The sequence below is a fragment of the Nomascus leucogenys genome, chromosome 6 (assembly GCF_006542625.1).
Source record: "Nomascus leucogenys isolate Asia chromosome 6, Asia_NLE_v1, whole genome shotgun sequence".
Classification (NCBI taxonomy): Eukaryota; Metazoa; Chordata; class Mammalia; order Primates; family Hylobatidae; genus Nomascus; species Nomascus leucogenys.
The window spans coordinates 67,226,440-67,239,930 of NC_044386.1; the positions used below are offsets into that span (position 1 = coordinate 67,226,440).

The following is a 13,491-nucleotide window of genomic DNA, read 5'->3' on the forward strand; positions in this document are numbered from 1 at the left end:
TTTTAACTTTTTACAAACAAACTTAAACTATAAATTAGAAACACAAATAATCATGAGTGGCTCTAACATTCAAATGAACTAAATGAATTGTGTCGGAGATTAACCCCATAACTTGGTTTCTTATTTAAAAATTTCTTGGCCAGCTCTTTGATGATGATGATGTTTATCTCCTTCTTCTCGGCAGCCAAGCCCAGCCAAAGAATGGAAGACAGCCATTGCTGCCCAAGCCTGGGTGCTCCTGGTGGTCCTGCACGATCGGCTGTGCAGTAGGGTTGTCACAGGGAGGACCCTCCCTGGCCTCTCCTTGCGCAGAGGTGGTGAGGCTCACCTCACAAAGATCTTTGGAGAGAGGGAGGCAGGGATCTGAGCACAGTGGGAGCCCCCTCTTCCTGCCTGCCCACCCCGCCTGAGGGCTCTACTCACCACCATGCTTGTCTGCAGCCCCAAGCTCCTGGGGGGCTGGGGCTCCTGGACCGGGCTCATCAGCAGGGTTCTGGGCAGCAGCCAGGAATTTTCTGTGCCCATTGTTGTCATTGCCACAGGACCCGATACCATCTGCTGCAGCTCCAGCAGCTTCACCTGGAGGGAGGGGTGCTCAGCTGTCATGCCACTGCCTGCGCCCACCCTCACACCCACCCCCACCCCCACCCGCACCCCCACAGAGATGTTGCACACCCTACCTTCATCTCCTCCCTGTCCTGGGCCAGCCTCATGATCTCCTCCTCCCAGTGCCGCATCTTTGGCATGGCCCCCTGGCTCTGTTAAAAGGTGATGGGTTTTCCTGCGGGAGGACAGGGCTCAGACACTGGGGCCTCTCTGACGGCCCTGCAGCTCCCCCTGCCATGCCCTGGCCTCCCACTCACTGATGGCATCTCTCTCGCCAGTACTGGATGGATCGTATTTCTTGTTTCTTCACCAGCTCACTCAGGTCTGCCTTCTCCTCCAGGTGGTCCATAAAGCTGATCTGGAGCCAAAATATTGTGGTCATATCTCGGCAGTGACCTGCCCTCAGGTGGCATTTTCAAGTCATGGAGAAGGCGGAGGGGAGTCCTGGCGTGGGCCAGCTTCTCCATGACTCCCTGCAGGGCCCGGTGGGTCTCCCCACTCACAGACTCGCCCCCAGTCCCTGGGGCTGGGACCGCTGCCTCTGGCTCCTTCTGGGCCGAGGCCACAGGTGAGCCAGGCGCTGGCAGCACACCCTCTGCTCTTTCACCTGCTCTTGTAACCATGCCTGCTCCTCCTGGGCAGTGGCTCCAGTCTTGAAAAATGCCACCTGAGAGCAAGACGTGAGCATTCTTGTAGGGGCATACACAGAAGAAATGGGGCAGAGAGGTGGAACGCAGCCCCTTCCCTTGGGGCCTCAGAGTGCACCTGTTGGTCACAGGTGAAATGGTGTCTGACCACTGGCTCTCGGCAGGGGTGAAGGTCCAGAGAAATCAGAAGGAAGGGAATCTAAGAGCATAAAGGGGTCTTGGAGGGACCACAGAGGAAGGTGGCAAAGTGGGTGCAGGGGGAGTCAGGCTCACCGTGGCCTCCCCGCTCTCCAGGTCCTCTGGGACGCTCGGCATGGGCCGAGGTTCTCCTCCATCTCCTGTCGGGGGTGGCCAGAGGGGTCCTCAGACAACCCAACAAGGGAGGTACCGTGGGCCCACCTCTACCTCTACCCTCACTGTGTAACCCTGAGCCAGCCCCTCCCCAGAGAGGAATGAGCTGCTGTTCTTTATTTTTACTTTTAAGAATCAAGATCTTGCTATTCCGCCCAGGCACACTCCCACTACTGGTCGATGTGGGAGTTCTGACCTGCTCCCTTTCTGACCTGGGCCAGTTCAGCCATCCTTAGGCAACTTGGTGGCCCCCTGCTCACAGGAGGTCACCACACTGATGCCAGACTTAGTGCAGGCACCCGGTCGGCATAGTGACCAGCTGTTCTAAAGGTCTCTTCCAACTCCTCAATCCTATGCTGCTAACAGTCCCCCCTTCCTCCTGGGGCTCTCTCCTCTTCCTCTGAGCGGTCTCCCGTACCTTCTCCAGGTAGAACCATGAGGCCCAACTGGGTTGTTAGCTGCTGGTTCTGCTTGCTGGCAGCTTCCAGGCGCTCCTACGGGGCCAGGAAAGAGTGAGAAGGGACGAAGTTTGCCCGGTCGTCCCCCTCACGGCCCCATCCTCAGCAGCTCCCTCCCCTGGGTCTCCTGCAACTTTTGGCGGGCCATCTTGGCTACCGCTTTGCCCCAAGCTTCCTGCTGCTGCAGCTGGTTCATTAGCTGGGTCTGCTGCAGTCACTGCCTGTGCAGCACCTCCTTCTCAGAGGTCAGCTGCTGATAGGTGGCCACCTGCTGCTGATAGGTGGCCACGTACTGCTGCAGGTGACCCAGGTAATGGTCTGGCTGCTCCTGCAGACTCTGAGCCTCTTGGCTCTTCAGCTCCACCTGCAGGAAGACCCTGGGTGTGTGGGCACGTGGTGGCTGGTTTCCAGATTCTGGGCCCATTAATAGGGTAGCGAGAGCACTGTGGGGGCTCTGTCGGCTGCCCAGACCCCTGTCCCCTTACTCCAGGCCTAAGTGACTGACTCGCTTTCCTAGAACCCCATGCCTCCTTCCCCAGCCTCAAATCTCATACTCTCTTCTCATTTAATCCTCAGCACCTCTGTAGGGAAAATGCTAACTTCCTTTTGAAGTTAAAGAAACAGAGACTTAGAGATGCAAAGTACCTGAATGGTGACCAGTGGAATGGAGGCTGGAATTCAGTTTTAATGTAAGGAGTCTTTTTGTTTTGTTTTGAGACAACAATGTCACTCTGTGGCCCAGGCTGGAGTGCAGTGGTGCAATCTCAGCTCACTGCAACCTCCACCTCCTGGGTTGAAGCAATTCTCGTGCCTCAGCCTCCTGAGTAGGTGGAATTACAGGCACGTGCACCATGCCCCGCTAATTTTTTTTTTTTTTTTTTGTAATTTTAGTAGAGATGAGGTTTTACCACATTGGCCAGGCTGATCTCAAACTCCCGACCTCAAGTGATTCTCCTGCCTCAGCCTCCCAAAGTGCTGGGATTATAGGCATGAGCCACTGCGCCTGGCATAAGGAGCCTGTTATACCACTGTCTCTTCCTCTGTGATTGGGGGGCTCCATGCCTCTAGCTAGGATGATGATGTCCAGACCTGGGAGGAGCCCAGGGCTACCCACCTCTAAAAGTCAGAGGGCAGGAAGCAAGAAACAGCCACAGGACTGCCCCGGGGGGTGCTGTGGTCACCAGCCCCCAGGCTGGAGCTGCCTCTGGCCTGGCACCTCCCCTCCCCAGAGGCTAGTGCCCGCCTCCCAGCCCTTCTTGGATGGGGTGGAGGTTTCCGTCTCCTTCATCTCGTCCAGCTTCTCCTGTAGCTCCTTTACTTGCTGCTCCAAATGCAGGGTGCTCTTGTTCTCATTGTTCAGGACAGAGAGAAGCAATCAGCAACCACCCACTGCAGCTGGAGACCCCAGAACTTGGTGTCTGCCTCCCATGGCACCAGGAAGGGTGGAGGAAGGTTAGAAAAATCATCCCCTCTCTCCCACAGCCACCTGGTTCACAGGTGCCTTTAGAAGTAACGTTTCACGTGAGGGCTACACTGCCCCGTTTTAGAGGTGGGGAAACAAAGGCTCGGAGGGCTAGGGAGGAGGGCAGGCTCCCCAGCTGGGGCAACGCACCAGCTCCTTGAAGACGCTCTGTGGCTTGGCCAGCTGCTGAAGCCTCTCCTGCTGTTCCTGGAGCCTCTCCTCCTGCTTCTGAAGCGTCTCTTCTTGGACCCGGTTCAGGAGACTTACGCGCTGATTCTTTTCGACCTGGGCCTGGAGCTCTCCTGCCACTCTCTCGAGTTCCTTCCTCAGGTGCTGCAGCTCCACCTCAGAGGGCACTGCTGCGGGCTCCGGGGGCAGGGGTTCAGCTGAGAAAGGAAGCAGACAATAAGGGCCTCCGGATTCTCAAAAAAAAAAAAAAAAAAAAAAAAAAAAAAAACCCTTCTCTTGGCGCACAGCTCCTCTCAGGCTCCTCAAACTTGGCCTCACTGCTAATGGTTCCTCGCACCCAGATGGTAGCCAATCTTCCAAGCCACTTTCAGAAAGAGAGCACTGTGGGTGGCTGACAATGGGCTCTCTTTGTTGATGGGGACACTGGGGCTAATGGAGATGACAAGACTTGCCGTCTCCTGGCACAGACCTCTTTCCCTCTGCCTCAAAGCCCTTCCATCCACCCACCTCCCTGAGGCATTCTAAGCCACCCGCACAGCCCTCTGATGCCAGTCCTGCTCCCAGGTCACGCCAGCCCCATCTTACCCGTCTGTTTTTGCAGTTCGGACAGCCTCTCCAGCTCCTCTACCCAATGCATATAATGATTATTTTCCTTCTTCAATTTGTCTACCTGGACAAAGCACAGGGGGAAAGGGCCTTGGAGAGAGGGGCTGGTGGCTGGGCAGGCTGCCATCTCCCTCTCTGCCCCCACCTCCAGAAAGCCCAGACCCATGACCACCTCTGGCTGTACTATTCCCATTTTACAGATGCCCAGAAAGATCCAGTGACCTATCTAAGGTGGGGGGTCTGAAGGGTCAGAACTCACTTCCTGCGACATTTTTGTCATCTTCTGCTGCCACCGGGCCTTCTCTCCTTTCATACACTGAGCATATTCGTCTCGCTCTGATAGGCCTTGTTTAAATGTCTCCTTCAACTGCAAGAATGGGCACAGAAGTTAGGAAGGGCTGTCACTGGTCCTCACCTGCTCCTGGCCACCTGGGGTCATCTTCCTTCCACATCCCTCCCTCTGAAAACCTCACCTGTGTCAGCTGTGCCTTGAGCAGTGCCTGGTCCCGTAGGGACTGCTGTAACATCCTCTCCATATGTGCTCTACTGTGGCTCAAGAACTGGATGGTGAAGGGTGAGAAGTTTCAATCTGGAGAGCCCGGGACATTCCACACAGTGCCCCTTAAAAGGGCCAGGGCTAGGCCCAATATACAACTAGGCCAGTAAAGATCAAGGCATTTCCAAGCCCGTGGTCTGGTTTTTAAAAGAACTCAGTAAAGTTGGAAAGGACAGGGAATGATATTTAATTTATAGCTGGCTAACAGAGGCCCAGAGAGATCAGAAAATATTGCTATTGTTATTACTGTTATTATTACCACTGTTTGAACCTTTATGGAGTGCTTCACCAGGTACCATGCTAGTGATCCCATTTAGTCCTCGCAACCACCATAGGAGACAGTTACTATGATTAGCTCTATTGTGTAGATGAAAAAACATGGAGTATTTGAGGTTAAGTGCTTGCCTAAGATCACTTAGGTAGAGCTGGGATTTAAACACCCAGGTCTATCCAATTCTCTAAGCCCATTTTTCTTGCTGGGGATGGGGGCACAGATAGGAAGAGGAAAATTAATCTTTTGTTCACTTTTTGAAAGGATGATACATTCGCATAGTCCAAAACTCAGAAGGTACAGAAGGGAAGTATCTCCCAGCCATCTTGTTGCTCTCTCCTGAATTTTTTATGAACACTTGCAGACACATTTTATGTCTATTATCATAATATGTACACAAACACGTACACACACACACATTTCCCCTCTCTACAGAAATGGTAACATACTAAAGGTACTCTTCTGTACCTTCACAGTACAAGTACCCAATACCCCACCTAGGACTTGCCCAAGACCACAGCCAGGTAAGGGTGGGGCAGGCACTTGGCCTCCAAGCTCTGTGTCCAGTGCTCGCTCCCCAGTGCCCCCCAACTCACCCACAGCAGCTGACTCAGCCCCATGCTGCCTCTAACAACCATAAACAAAAGCAGCGAGAAATGGCCATGCTGCCTTCTGGGCAGGACACTCCATCCTGCAGAAGGGACTTTTAGGCTCACTCCTCCATCTGTGAAGCTGGGCTCCCAGGGGACGGGGCAGGTGGTTGGACTCACCCCATCCAGCTTCTTATTCTGTGTGGCGGCGACAGCAGAGAGAACCCGCTCTAATTCTTCTTTACGCTGCAATGAACATTGCAGGCGGCCTGCCAGATCCTTGGACTGTTCTGTAATGAGAGTTGAGATGGGGCCCAAAGGACTCCCCCTGAAGACCTGTCAAAGTGCCAGGTTGAAGGATGACAGGGTGCCCAGATTCCCACCTTCAAAGTATCTGAGAGAACGTTTTGTGTGGAATATGTCCGTATGCAGTTGCTTTTTCTCTGTGTTTAATATCTTGATTTGAACCTTTGGGAGAAAAACCAAGCAAGTGCTGAAAGAGAAGGAAAGAAACATTCTCGGGAGGACAGGAGGAAACTTCACACCCTCCACTCACTTCTAGCCCCCTTTTGGCTTGCTGTCTCTTGTTGTTTTCTTTCTTTTCCTGTAGGAAGAGGAAGACAGAGCTCTTACCAGGGGGAGGCAGAGACGGCACAGCAAGAGACATGCCCCCAGAATGCCACCAATGCCCCAGGACAGGCCCACTCATGGGACCAGGTTATGAGAGGCCCTGTGGGGATGGGGTGGAATGTGAGGAGTGAGCCTTCTTCCCCAGGCTGGGAGTGGGTGAGATGAGACTGAGGCCTCTATGTCTGAGTGCCCCCCAAACCCAGCAGTCATGTCGCGAGGAAAGGAAATCATGTTACTTTTTCCAGCTGATGTTCCAGTTCTTTCTTCTGTTGTTTCTGTGGGGAGAGTCAAATTAAGGTGATGGAGTGTGGCCCCCTCAACTCTATTCCCCAGACCAGGAAGCAGTAGGCAGGGGCCAGGAATGGATTTTAAAGGCAAAGTTCTCAGACATAACGGGAACATGAACCGGTAAACTCTCCTCAAGCTCCCAAGGACAGAGAATTTGTGTCTTTGTTGGTTTTTGCCCACAGCCACAGAACTCAAAGTCTGAATCAGGACTCTCTTGAGAGGACACTAACATAAACCCCTAGAGATGGAGTTTGAGAAAGGCCCCTCCTTCTGGCAGCTTGTGATTTAGAAAAGTGCGTTCATTCAATAAATATTTACTGAGCACGTATGGGCCAGGTATGGTTCTTCACAGCAGATATAGGATGGAAAAGGACAGACAGGAGCCCTTGGCCCTGAGGTTTCCATTCTAGGGGGTCTTTAAATCTCGGACTCTCAGAGCTAACAGAGACCTTTGATACTCACTACCTCCTCTGGAAACACAAGCCCAAAAAGGAGAGGTGGCTTGTCCAGAATCGAAGATCAAATTGGGGACTGAGTCACAGCAGAAATACAGGGCCCCTGACAACCAGTCAGGCTAGCAATTCCCCGACAGGCAACAACCCCAGGGCGTGTGTAGCAAGGACTCGAGCAGGGGTGTCTGGAGAGGAGAGAGTCGGCAAAGAGGGCAGCAAAAGAAGAGCCACGCTGCATGCTCTGGGGTCCCTCCAGGTGAGGCCTGGGCACTCCAGCTCCCTATTTGCCCTTGGCACCAGGGGCCCCCAGCTCTTTCTTCAGGGCCCTAAGGGGAAACCCAGCCCAGGATTGGCAGCATGGAATCAGGGGACCCCACTGAACTCTTACCAAAGATTTGATGGTGTTCTTCAGTAGATTGATTTTTATGAACCTTGAATCCCGGACTACTGCCGGTTCTTGGCACAGGCTCTGAGGTGCATGCAGAGAGGAGGAGGTGGAGCAGGAGTTTGGGGAGAGGTAGAGAGAACAATCATTAGGGCTGGGGTGTGTGGGCTGTCTCAGCTGGCAGAGGGGCACCTAGTCCCCGCTGTGTATGGAGGTTGGAGGGCTGGCCTGCAGGGTCACTGCACCTTCACCCAGAGCCTCTTACCTCCAGATCCTTCAGGGTAGCCGATGATGTAGGGCCCTCCCTGTGGAAAGCTGTTGCTGACTACAAGAGATGAGAGTGCATATGGAGATGTTCTGTCCCCCTCAGTGTCTGAGCCCTCTGACTTCCTTTCTTCCCCATCAACTGGCAACATTTTCTTTTCTGCCTACTTGGACCTTTGTCCCATAACTCTGTGCCAACTTCTCTCATGGTTCTTATCTCCCCACCATCCCACCCGGGGGCCCTTTCAATGACTCCTGATGGCAAGTGACTGTTCTCATTGTCCTGGCTTCCCCTTGAGACTGGGGATGAGGAAAATCAAACAGCAATGCTGGGTGTCCTGGGTGTTTACGGCAGGCCATGTACTATGTACTAGGAATTAACATAAAAAGAACAATAACAAATCTCATTTAAACTTCACAAATGGAAGTCAAACAATACCACCTCTGTTATACAGATGTAAAAAGAGAGGCCCAAAGAGCTCAAGCAACTTGCCATAAATCATATCCCTCCCAGACAGAGAGGCAGGATTCAAACCCAGAATTCCTTTTTTTTTTTTTTTTTTTTTTTTGAGACAGGGTCTCACTCTGTCTCCCAGGCTGGAGTGCAGTGGCACAATCTTGGCTCACTGCAAGCTCTGCCTCCCAGATTCACGCCATTCTCCTGCCTCAGCCTCCCGAGCAGCTGGGACTACAGTCGCCCGCCACCATGCCTGGCAAATTTCTTTGTATTTTTTAGTAGAGACGGGGTTTCACCATGTTAGCCAGGATGGTCTCAATCTCCTGATCTCGTGATCTGCCTGCCTCGGTCTCCCAAAGTGCTGGGATTACAGGCGTGAGCCACCACACCCAGCCAAACCCAGAATTCTTAACCAGTACCCAACAGTTCATCCACAATCTTAACAATTACCCTCTACTGCCCCTTGGACCCCCTGTCCCCAGGAGCCTGGCCAGCCAAGACTCACATCCCCAGGTGACTGGCAACCACGAGAAGTGGCTGCCTCAGGGACACTGCCATTTGTTTTCCTGTTCCTCTTCGCTCCTGTTGGAACTCTAGGGCTGTTTTTCTGCCAATATGCTTTAAACTGTGGGAAAGAAGAGCAGTAACACTCATGAGAACTGTCAGCCCCTACAGCCACATCCTCCTTTACAGTTTTTACAAAATACTCTTATACACCATCTGATGTAATGACACCAACAACAGTACAAGGTGTTGTCACAATCATTTAGTGACTGAGAGGGATTGATATCATGGCTAGAAAAAAGAAAAAGGCGATACTGGGACTTTGAAACTGAGTCTTCTGACTCCAAGCTCTGGGGTTTTGCCAAGAATCAGCAGCTGCCAGGGACCAAAACCAGAGGCAGAGGTAGAAAAGTAAACATTAAGTAGGCAGGAACTGTATGCCGTGTGGTTTAGAGTCACATATCCTCACACGTCTGTTAGTGTGAAGAAGTGCACCAGTACCTCTCAAACTTTTATACCAATGTGTCCTCATGGCAGAAGGCAGCCTTTTTGTTAAATCTGGGAGTTTATCAGAAAGAGGACAAACCAAGCCTCATTTCAGAGAGAAGTCTGGTATACTCTTAGAAACCTATGTGACTGTCATCCCTAAGTACATTCATGTTTTTTCTCTAGATCTCAAGAGAATCAAGGGAAACTGATGCTTCTGAAAGATGTCCCACATTTATCCTGTGACACTCAAAGTACCCAAGGTTGAGATAATATCAGGAAGATTCAAACTGTCAAGTTCAGTTTCCCAAGATCTATTCCACAGAAGATGAGGAATTCTCACCTCAGAGACCACTGACTGAAGGGCAGTCTGGTCCCAGAACCATGGAGAATTAGAATATGAGGTGGAGAACTCAGAAAAAAAATGTTAAAATCTCTCTGGAAAGTAGACGCCTGGGAGAAAACCAAACCAAACCCATTCTCCCATCACAGCCCAGAGATACTGTCAACGTTTTGAGCTCACGGGGGAAGTGTAGGCTCTTCCCACCATCAATGTCTATGTTAAGGGAGTAAGGCAGCCTGAAACCTCTTGCTCCTAGGTCCCATAGTCTCCATTCCCCTTCCAGCTGGAAATTTCTGCTGGGACCAGAAGAAACCGAAATGGGGTGACAATGCTTAAGGGACTGGGTCATAAGACCAAGGCCAGTCTTTCAGTAATGACAGTTTGTAAGCAGACTGTGACATCACTACATTCCACTCCTCCTAGTGCGGGGGAGGGACAGCGCGATGTCTGAGTCACCGCTCCACCATGCGGGAGGGAAACACAGGGTTGTGACCCAGGTCCTTGGAGACGCCAGTGCAAAGAGCCCAGGGAGGTCGACCTTGAGGCAGCAGGAGGGCAGGGCAGAGTCTACAGCAGGGAGCCCCAGGAGTCACCAGCCCAAAGTCACCCAGGGATGACTGGCGAGGGCGGGGCCTGGTGCTGGGGAACCCAGGTCCTTTGAGACATGAGCCCAAAGAGCCCAGGGAGGTCCAACTTGGGGCGGCAAGAGGTGAGGGCTCAGTAATGGAATAGGGAGCCCCAGGAGTCACCCGCCCAAAGTCACCCTGGGGTGACTGGCGAGGGTAGGGACTGAGCTGTTTGATGAAGAGGCAGGGCTGACTGACAAGATTTTTGTAGGGGGAGGCCAGCAGCGCCGGGGTTGGGGGGCAAAGTTCGGTGTGCCTCAGGAGTAGTATGGACTCTGGCAGCGGTCTTGTCGTCGGAGGGGATCTGTGGCTGGGTTGGGGGGCCATGACCTGGTACGTCTTTACCTTTTTCTTGGCTGCAGCCAATTTGCTCTGTCGAGTTTCTTCTGCCATTGCGGGGTAGGGAGGGAGGCGGGGTTGGGGCCACGTCAGCAAAATCCCAGCGAGGACTGATCAACACGTCCAGTCACCTAGCAGGCAGCTGCGTAACTGAGCCAGAGGAGGCCGTAACCAGGGAACCAGTAGAATGCAGAATAGGGGCGTGGCCTTAATGCTCCAAGCCCATTGGTCAATGAGAAAGATGAAAGGGAAAGGGGGCGTGGCCAGGCAACTGTGTCCAGAGGGACCTGTGGCTCATCAGGAAAGCTGCCCATGAAACTGCTGTCCCCACCCACTCTGAGAGAGGGGAGGGGCCGGCTTTTGCTTTAAAAGCTTTAAAACTTTAAAAAACAGATGTGTGTATACTTTATATATATATATGTTTGTCTCTCTGTGTGTATCTATGTGTTCCTCCAGAGCTGTCTTCATTAACCAGCTTCTATGCAAGGTCTATGATTTTGGCCTATACTTTTCATCTTCAAATACAGTACAAAAATTACCAGTATTACCTGAACTGAGATACAGATCCTATAAAAGTGGGAAATCCATACATGCTTGATGATTAATGAAGCACACTATATTATCCAACATTCCAATAAGATAAAATAATCAGAATGCTTTTTTGGAAAAATGTTTCTCTTATTCTCCTACATTATTGTTAAGTTTTTTGTTTTTTTTTTTAAACAGGAAACATGGTTAATATCTGTAAAAACACAAAGCTTTTGGGCTGGGTGTGGTGGCTCACACCTGTAATCCCAGCACTTTGGGAGCCCGAGGCAGGTGGATCACCTGAGGTCAGGAGTTCGAGACCAGCCTGGCCTACATGGTGAAACCGCATCTCTACTAAAAATACAAAAACTAGCCAGGCGTGGTGGTGGGTGCCTGTAATCCCAGCTATTCGGGAGGCTGAGGCAGGAGAATCACTTGAACCCAGGAGATGGAGGTTGCAGTGAGCCAAATTCATGCCACTGCACTCCAGCCTGGGTGACAGAGCGAGACTCCATCTCAAAAGAAATAAAATAAAATACAAAGTAAATTTTAAAAGCTTTCAATTTAATAAGCACTCAAAGCTCTTTACCAATTTAAAACAAATACAAGGTCCACTTTTCTAGAATCACTTGGCTTCTCTAAGCCTTGCAAATGAAACTGAATTTCTCACTTGATACTTGGCTATGACTTGCAATCATGAAAAGCAAGAATTGTGTTATGTCACTGTGTACTGCTTGTTACCTGAATTTCACACGAGGCTGGGATCAAGGGTCGAATCTTTCATGATTTGCTCCATGAAATATGTGCGCTTCTTATCCCAGACCAAACTAAGCTTTTGTTTAGAGTTCTACAATTTACAGTTAGTAGACAAGAGTGGTTCTCAGTAATGTAGTCTCTGGGCCAGCAGCAGCAGCAGCAGCAGCAGCACCTGAGAACTTTCTGTAAGTGCAAATTCTCAGGCCCTACCCTGGACCTGGTGAATCAGAATCTCTGGAGTAGGGCTCAGCAATCTGTGCTGCAATAATCCCTCCAGGTGCTCAGGAACCTCTGGCATATAGCAGGTAGAAAAATGTGTTTCCTTATGTAAGTCCAAAGCCAGGGATACTATATGTTCTATCTCGATATGAAGCAATGACATGCAATTAAAACACTTAACTCTCCTTCCTACTCCCACCCTCCATCCAATGTGTTATGTTTTTATGAGTTCAATAAGAAAACAAGTGGCAGTCAGAAGTTTAGTCTAAAAAGTATATTTACAAGTATTAGTTCTCATCCAGCCTGACCTTATACGAAACCATTTACATCCTCTTAGCTAAAGTTTTAAAAAAGTATCTTCACAATGTAAGTTTCAGGCACACTAGGGGTTCTATAATAAAACACCAAGTAGATCAGAATGTCCACGGTTACTAGAGAAGAAAAGTGGAATCATTGGCTGTATTTTCAAATTGCATTTAAAGGAAATTTAAGTTCTGAATTTTTCTCACCTTCATACTTTCGAGTTAATAGAATTCAACCAGAACACTCCATTCCCTCAATCAAAGCCTCTAGCCCAGCAAAGTTTTACTGTATTACTTCTTGCTTTCAATGGATATAAAGCAGTGTCCTGGTAGGCACATTTTGTATACCTGCAAAGATGCAGAACTAAACAGTTCCAACTGTTCCATATTAAAACAAAAGCCCTGTAAGCCTTGGATGGTGAGTGTAATACTTCAGCACTAGCACCAATGCCTCAAATATGAAAAGATACCAAGAACATCACTAGCAAAGAAAACTAAACTCTCGGCCGGGAGCAGTAGTTCACACCTGTAATCCCAGCCCTTTGACAAGCCAAGGTGGGAGGGTTACTTGAAGTCAGGAGTTGAAGACAAGCCTGGGAAGCACTGCAAATTCACATCTCCACAAAATATTTTTAAAAATAGCTGGGCGTGGTAGCACACACCTGTCGTCCTAGCTACTTTGCAGGCTGAGGTGGGAAAAATTTGAGGCTGCAGTAGCTATGATTATGGCACTGCACTCCAGCCTGGGTGACAGAGTGAGACCTAGATAATTACATTCTCTCCTGCTCCTGTTTACACTAAAATCGTTAAGTTAAAACGCTTTCCAATTTGGCAGGATAAAAATTAAGTGAAATGTGACTTTGGAGTTTGGAGGGAGAAAGAAGGAAGGAAGGAAGGGATGGAGGGAGGGAGGAAGCAAAGGAAGGAAGGAAGGGGAAAAGGAAAAGGAAAAGAAAGGAAAGGAAGAAGGAAAAAGGAAGGAAAAGGAATGAAAGAAGAGAAAAAAGGAAGGAAAGAAAAAAGAAAAGGAAAAGAATGGAAAGAAACTAAAGGAAAGGAAAGGGAAGGGAAGGGAAGGAAGAAGGACAAAAAATGAAATGACAAATTACTTCTGGGAGAAAGTTTTAGTAAACTCAATGACAAATAAAAGGTTTGTATCCTTAGCCTATAGAGAAA

The 13,491-nt window shown here is 50.2% G+C and overlaps 1 protein-coding gene and 1 pseudogene across 2 annotated transcripts; both read right to left on the reverse strand.

Annotated features, from left to right (window-relative positions):
- On the reverse strand, positions 1 to 7,906 carry LOC100587832 (golgin subfamily A member 8S-like). 2 transcript variants are annotated; one of them, XM_030814357.1, is made up of 14 exons: positions 7,757 to 7,906; positions 6,293 to 7,575; positions 6,120 to 6,204; positions 5,917 to 6,026; positions 4,793 to 4,879; positions 4,579 to 4,686; positions 4,299 to 4,383; positions 3,675 to 3,910; positions 2,023 to 2,098; positions 1,527 to 1,591; positions 864 to 964; positions 681 to 781; positions 424 to 579; positions 1 to 339 (listed from the first exon to the last, which is right to left on the reverse strand). In XM_030814357.1, the coding sequence occupies exons 2-14, from the start codon at positions 6,443 to 6,445 to the stop codon at positions 164 to 166; spliced, it is 1,539 nt and encodes a 512-aa protein (XP_030670217.1). In that variant the 5' UTR covers positions 6,446 to 7,575; positions 7,757 to 7,906; the 3' UTR covers positions 1 to 163. The 2 variants fall into 2 exon arrangements, with proteins under 2 accessions (XP_030670217.1, XP_030670218.1); XM_030814358.1 differs by lacking the exons at positions 1,527 to 1,591; positions 2,023 to 2,098.
- A 912-nt stretch (positions 7,907 to 8,818) lies between these two features.
- LOC115835492 lies at positions 8,819 to 11,321 on the reverse strand (annotated as a pseudogene).
- Positions 11,322 to 13,491: the final 2,170 nt, after the last annotated feature.

Coding starts and splice junctions, on each gene's coding strand:
- LOC100587832 (XM_030814357.1), bottom strand. CDS start 6,445: ATGAGTGGGCCTGTCCTGGGGCATTGGTGGCATTCTGGGGGCATGTCT. Junction 3,911..4,298: donor CGAACTGCAAAAACAGACGG/GTAAGATGGGGC, acceptor TTCCTTTCTCAG/CTGAACCCCTGCCCCCGGAG. Junction 1,592..2,022: donor CATGGTTCTACCTGGAGAAG/GTACGGGAGACC, acceptor CACCCCCGACAG/GAGATGGAGGAGAACCTCGG.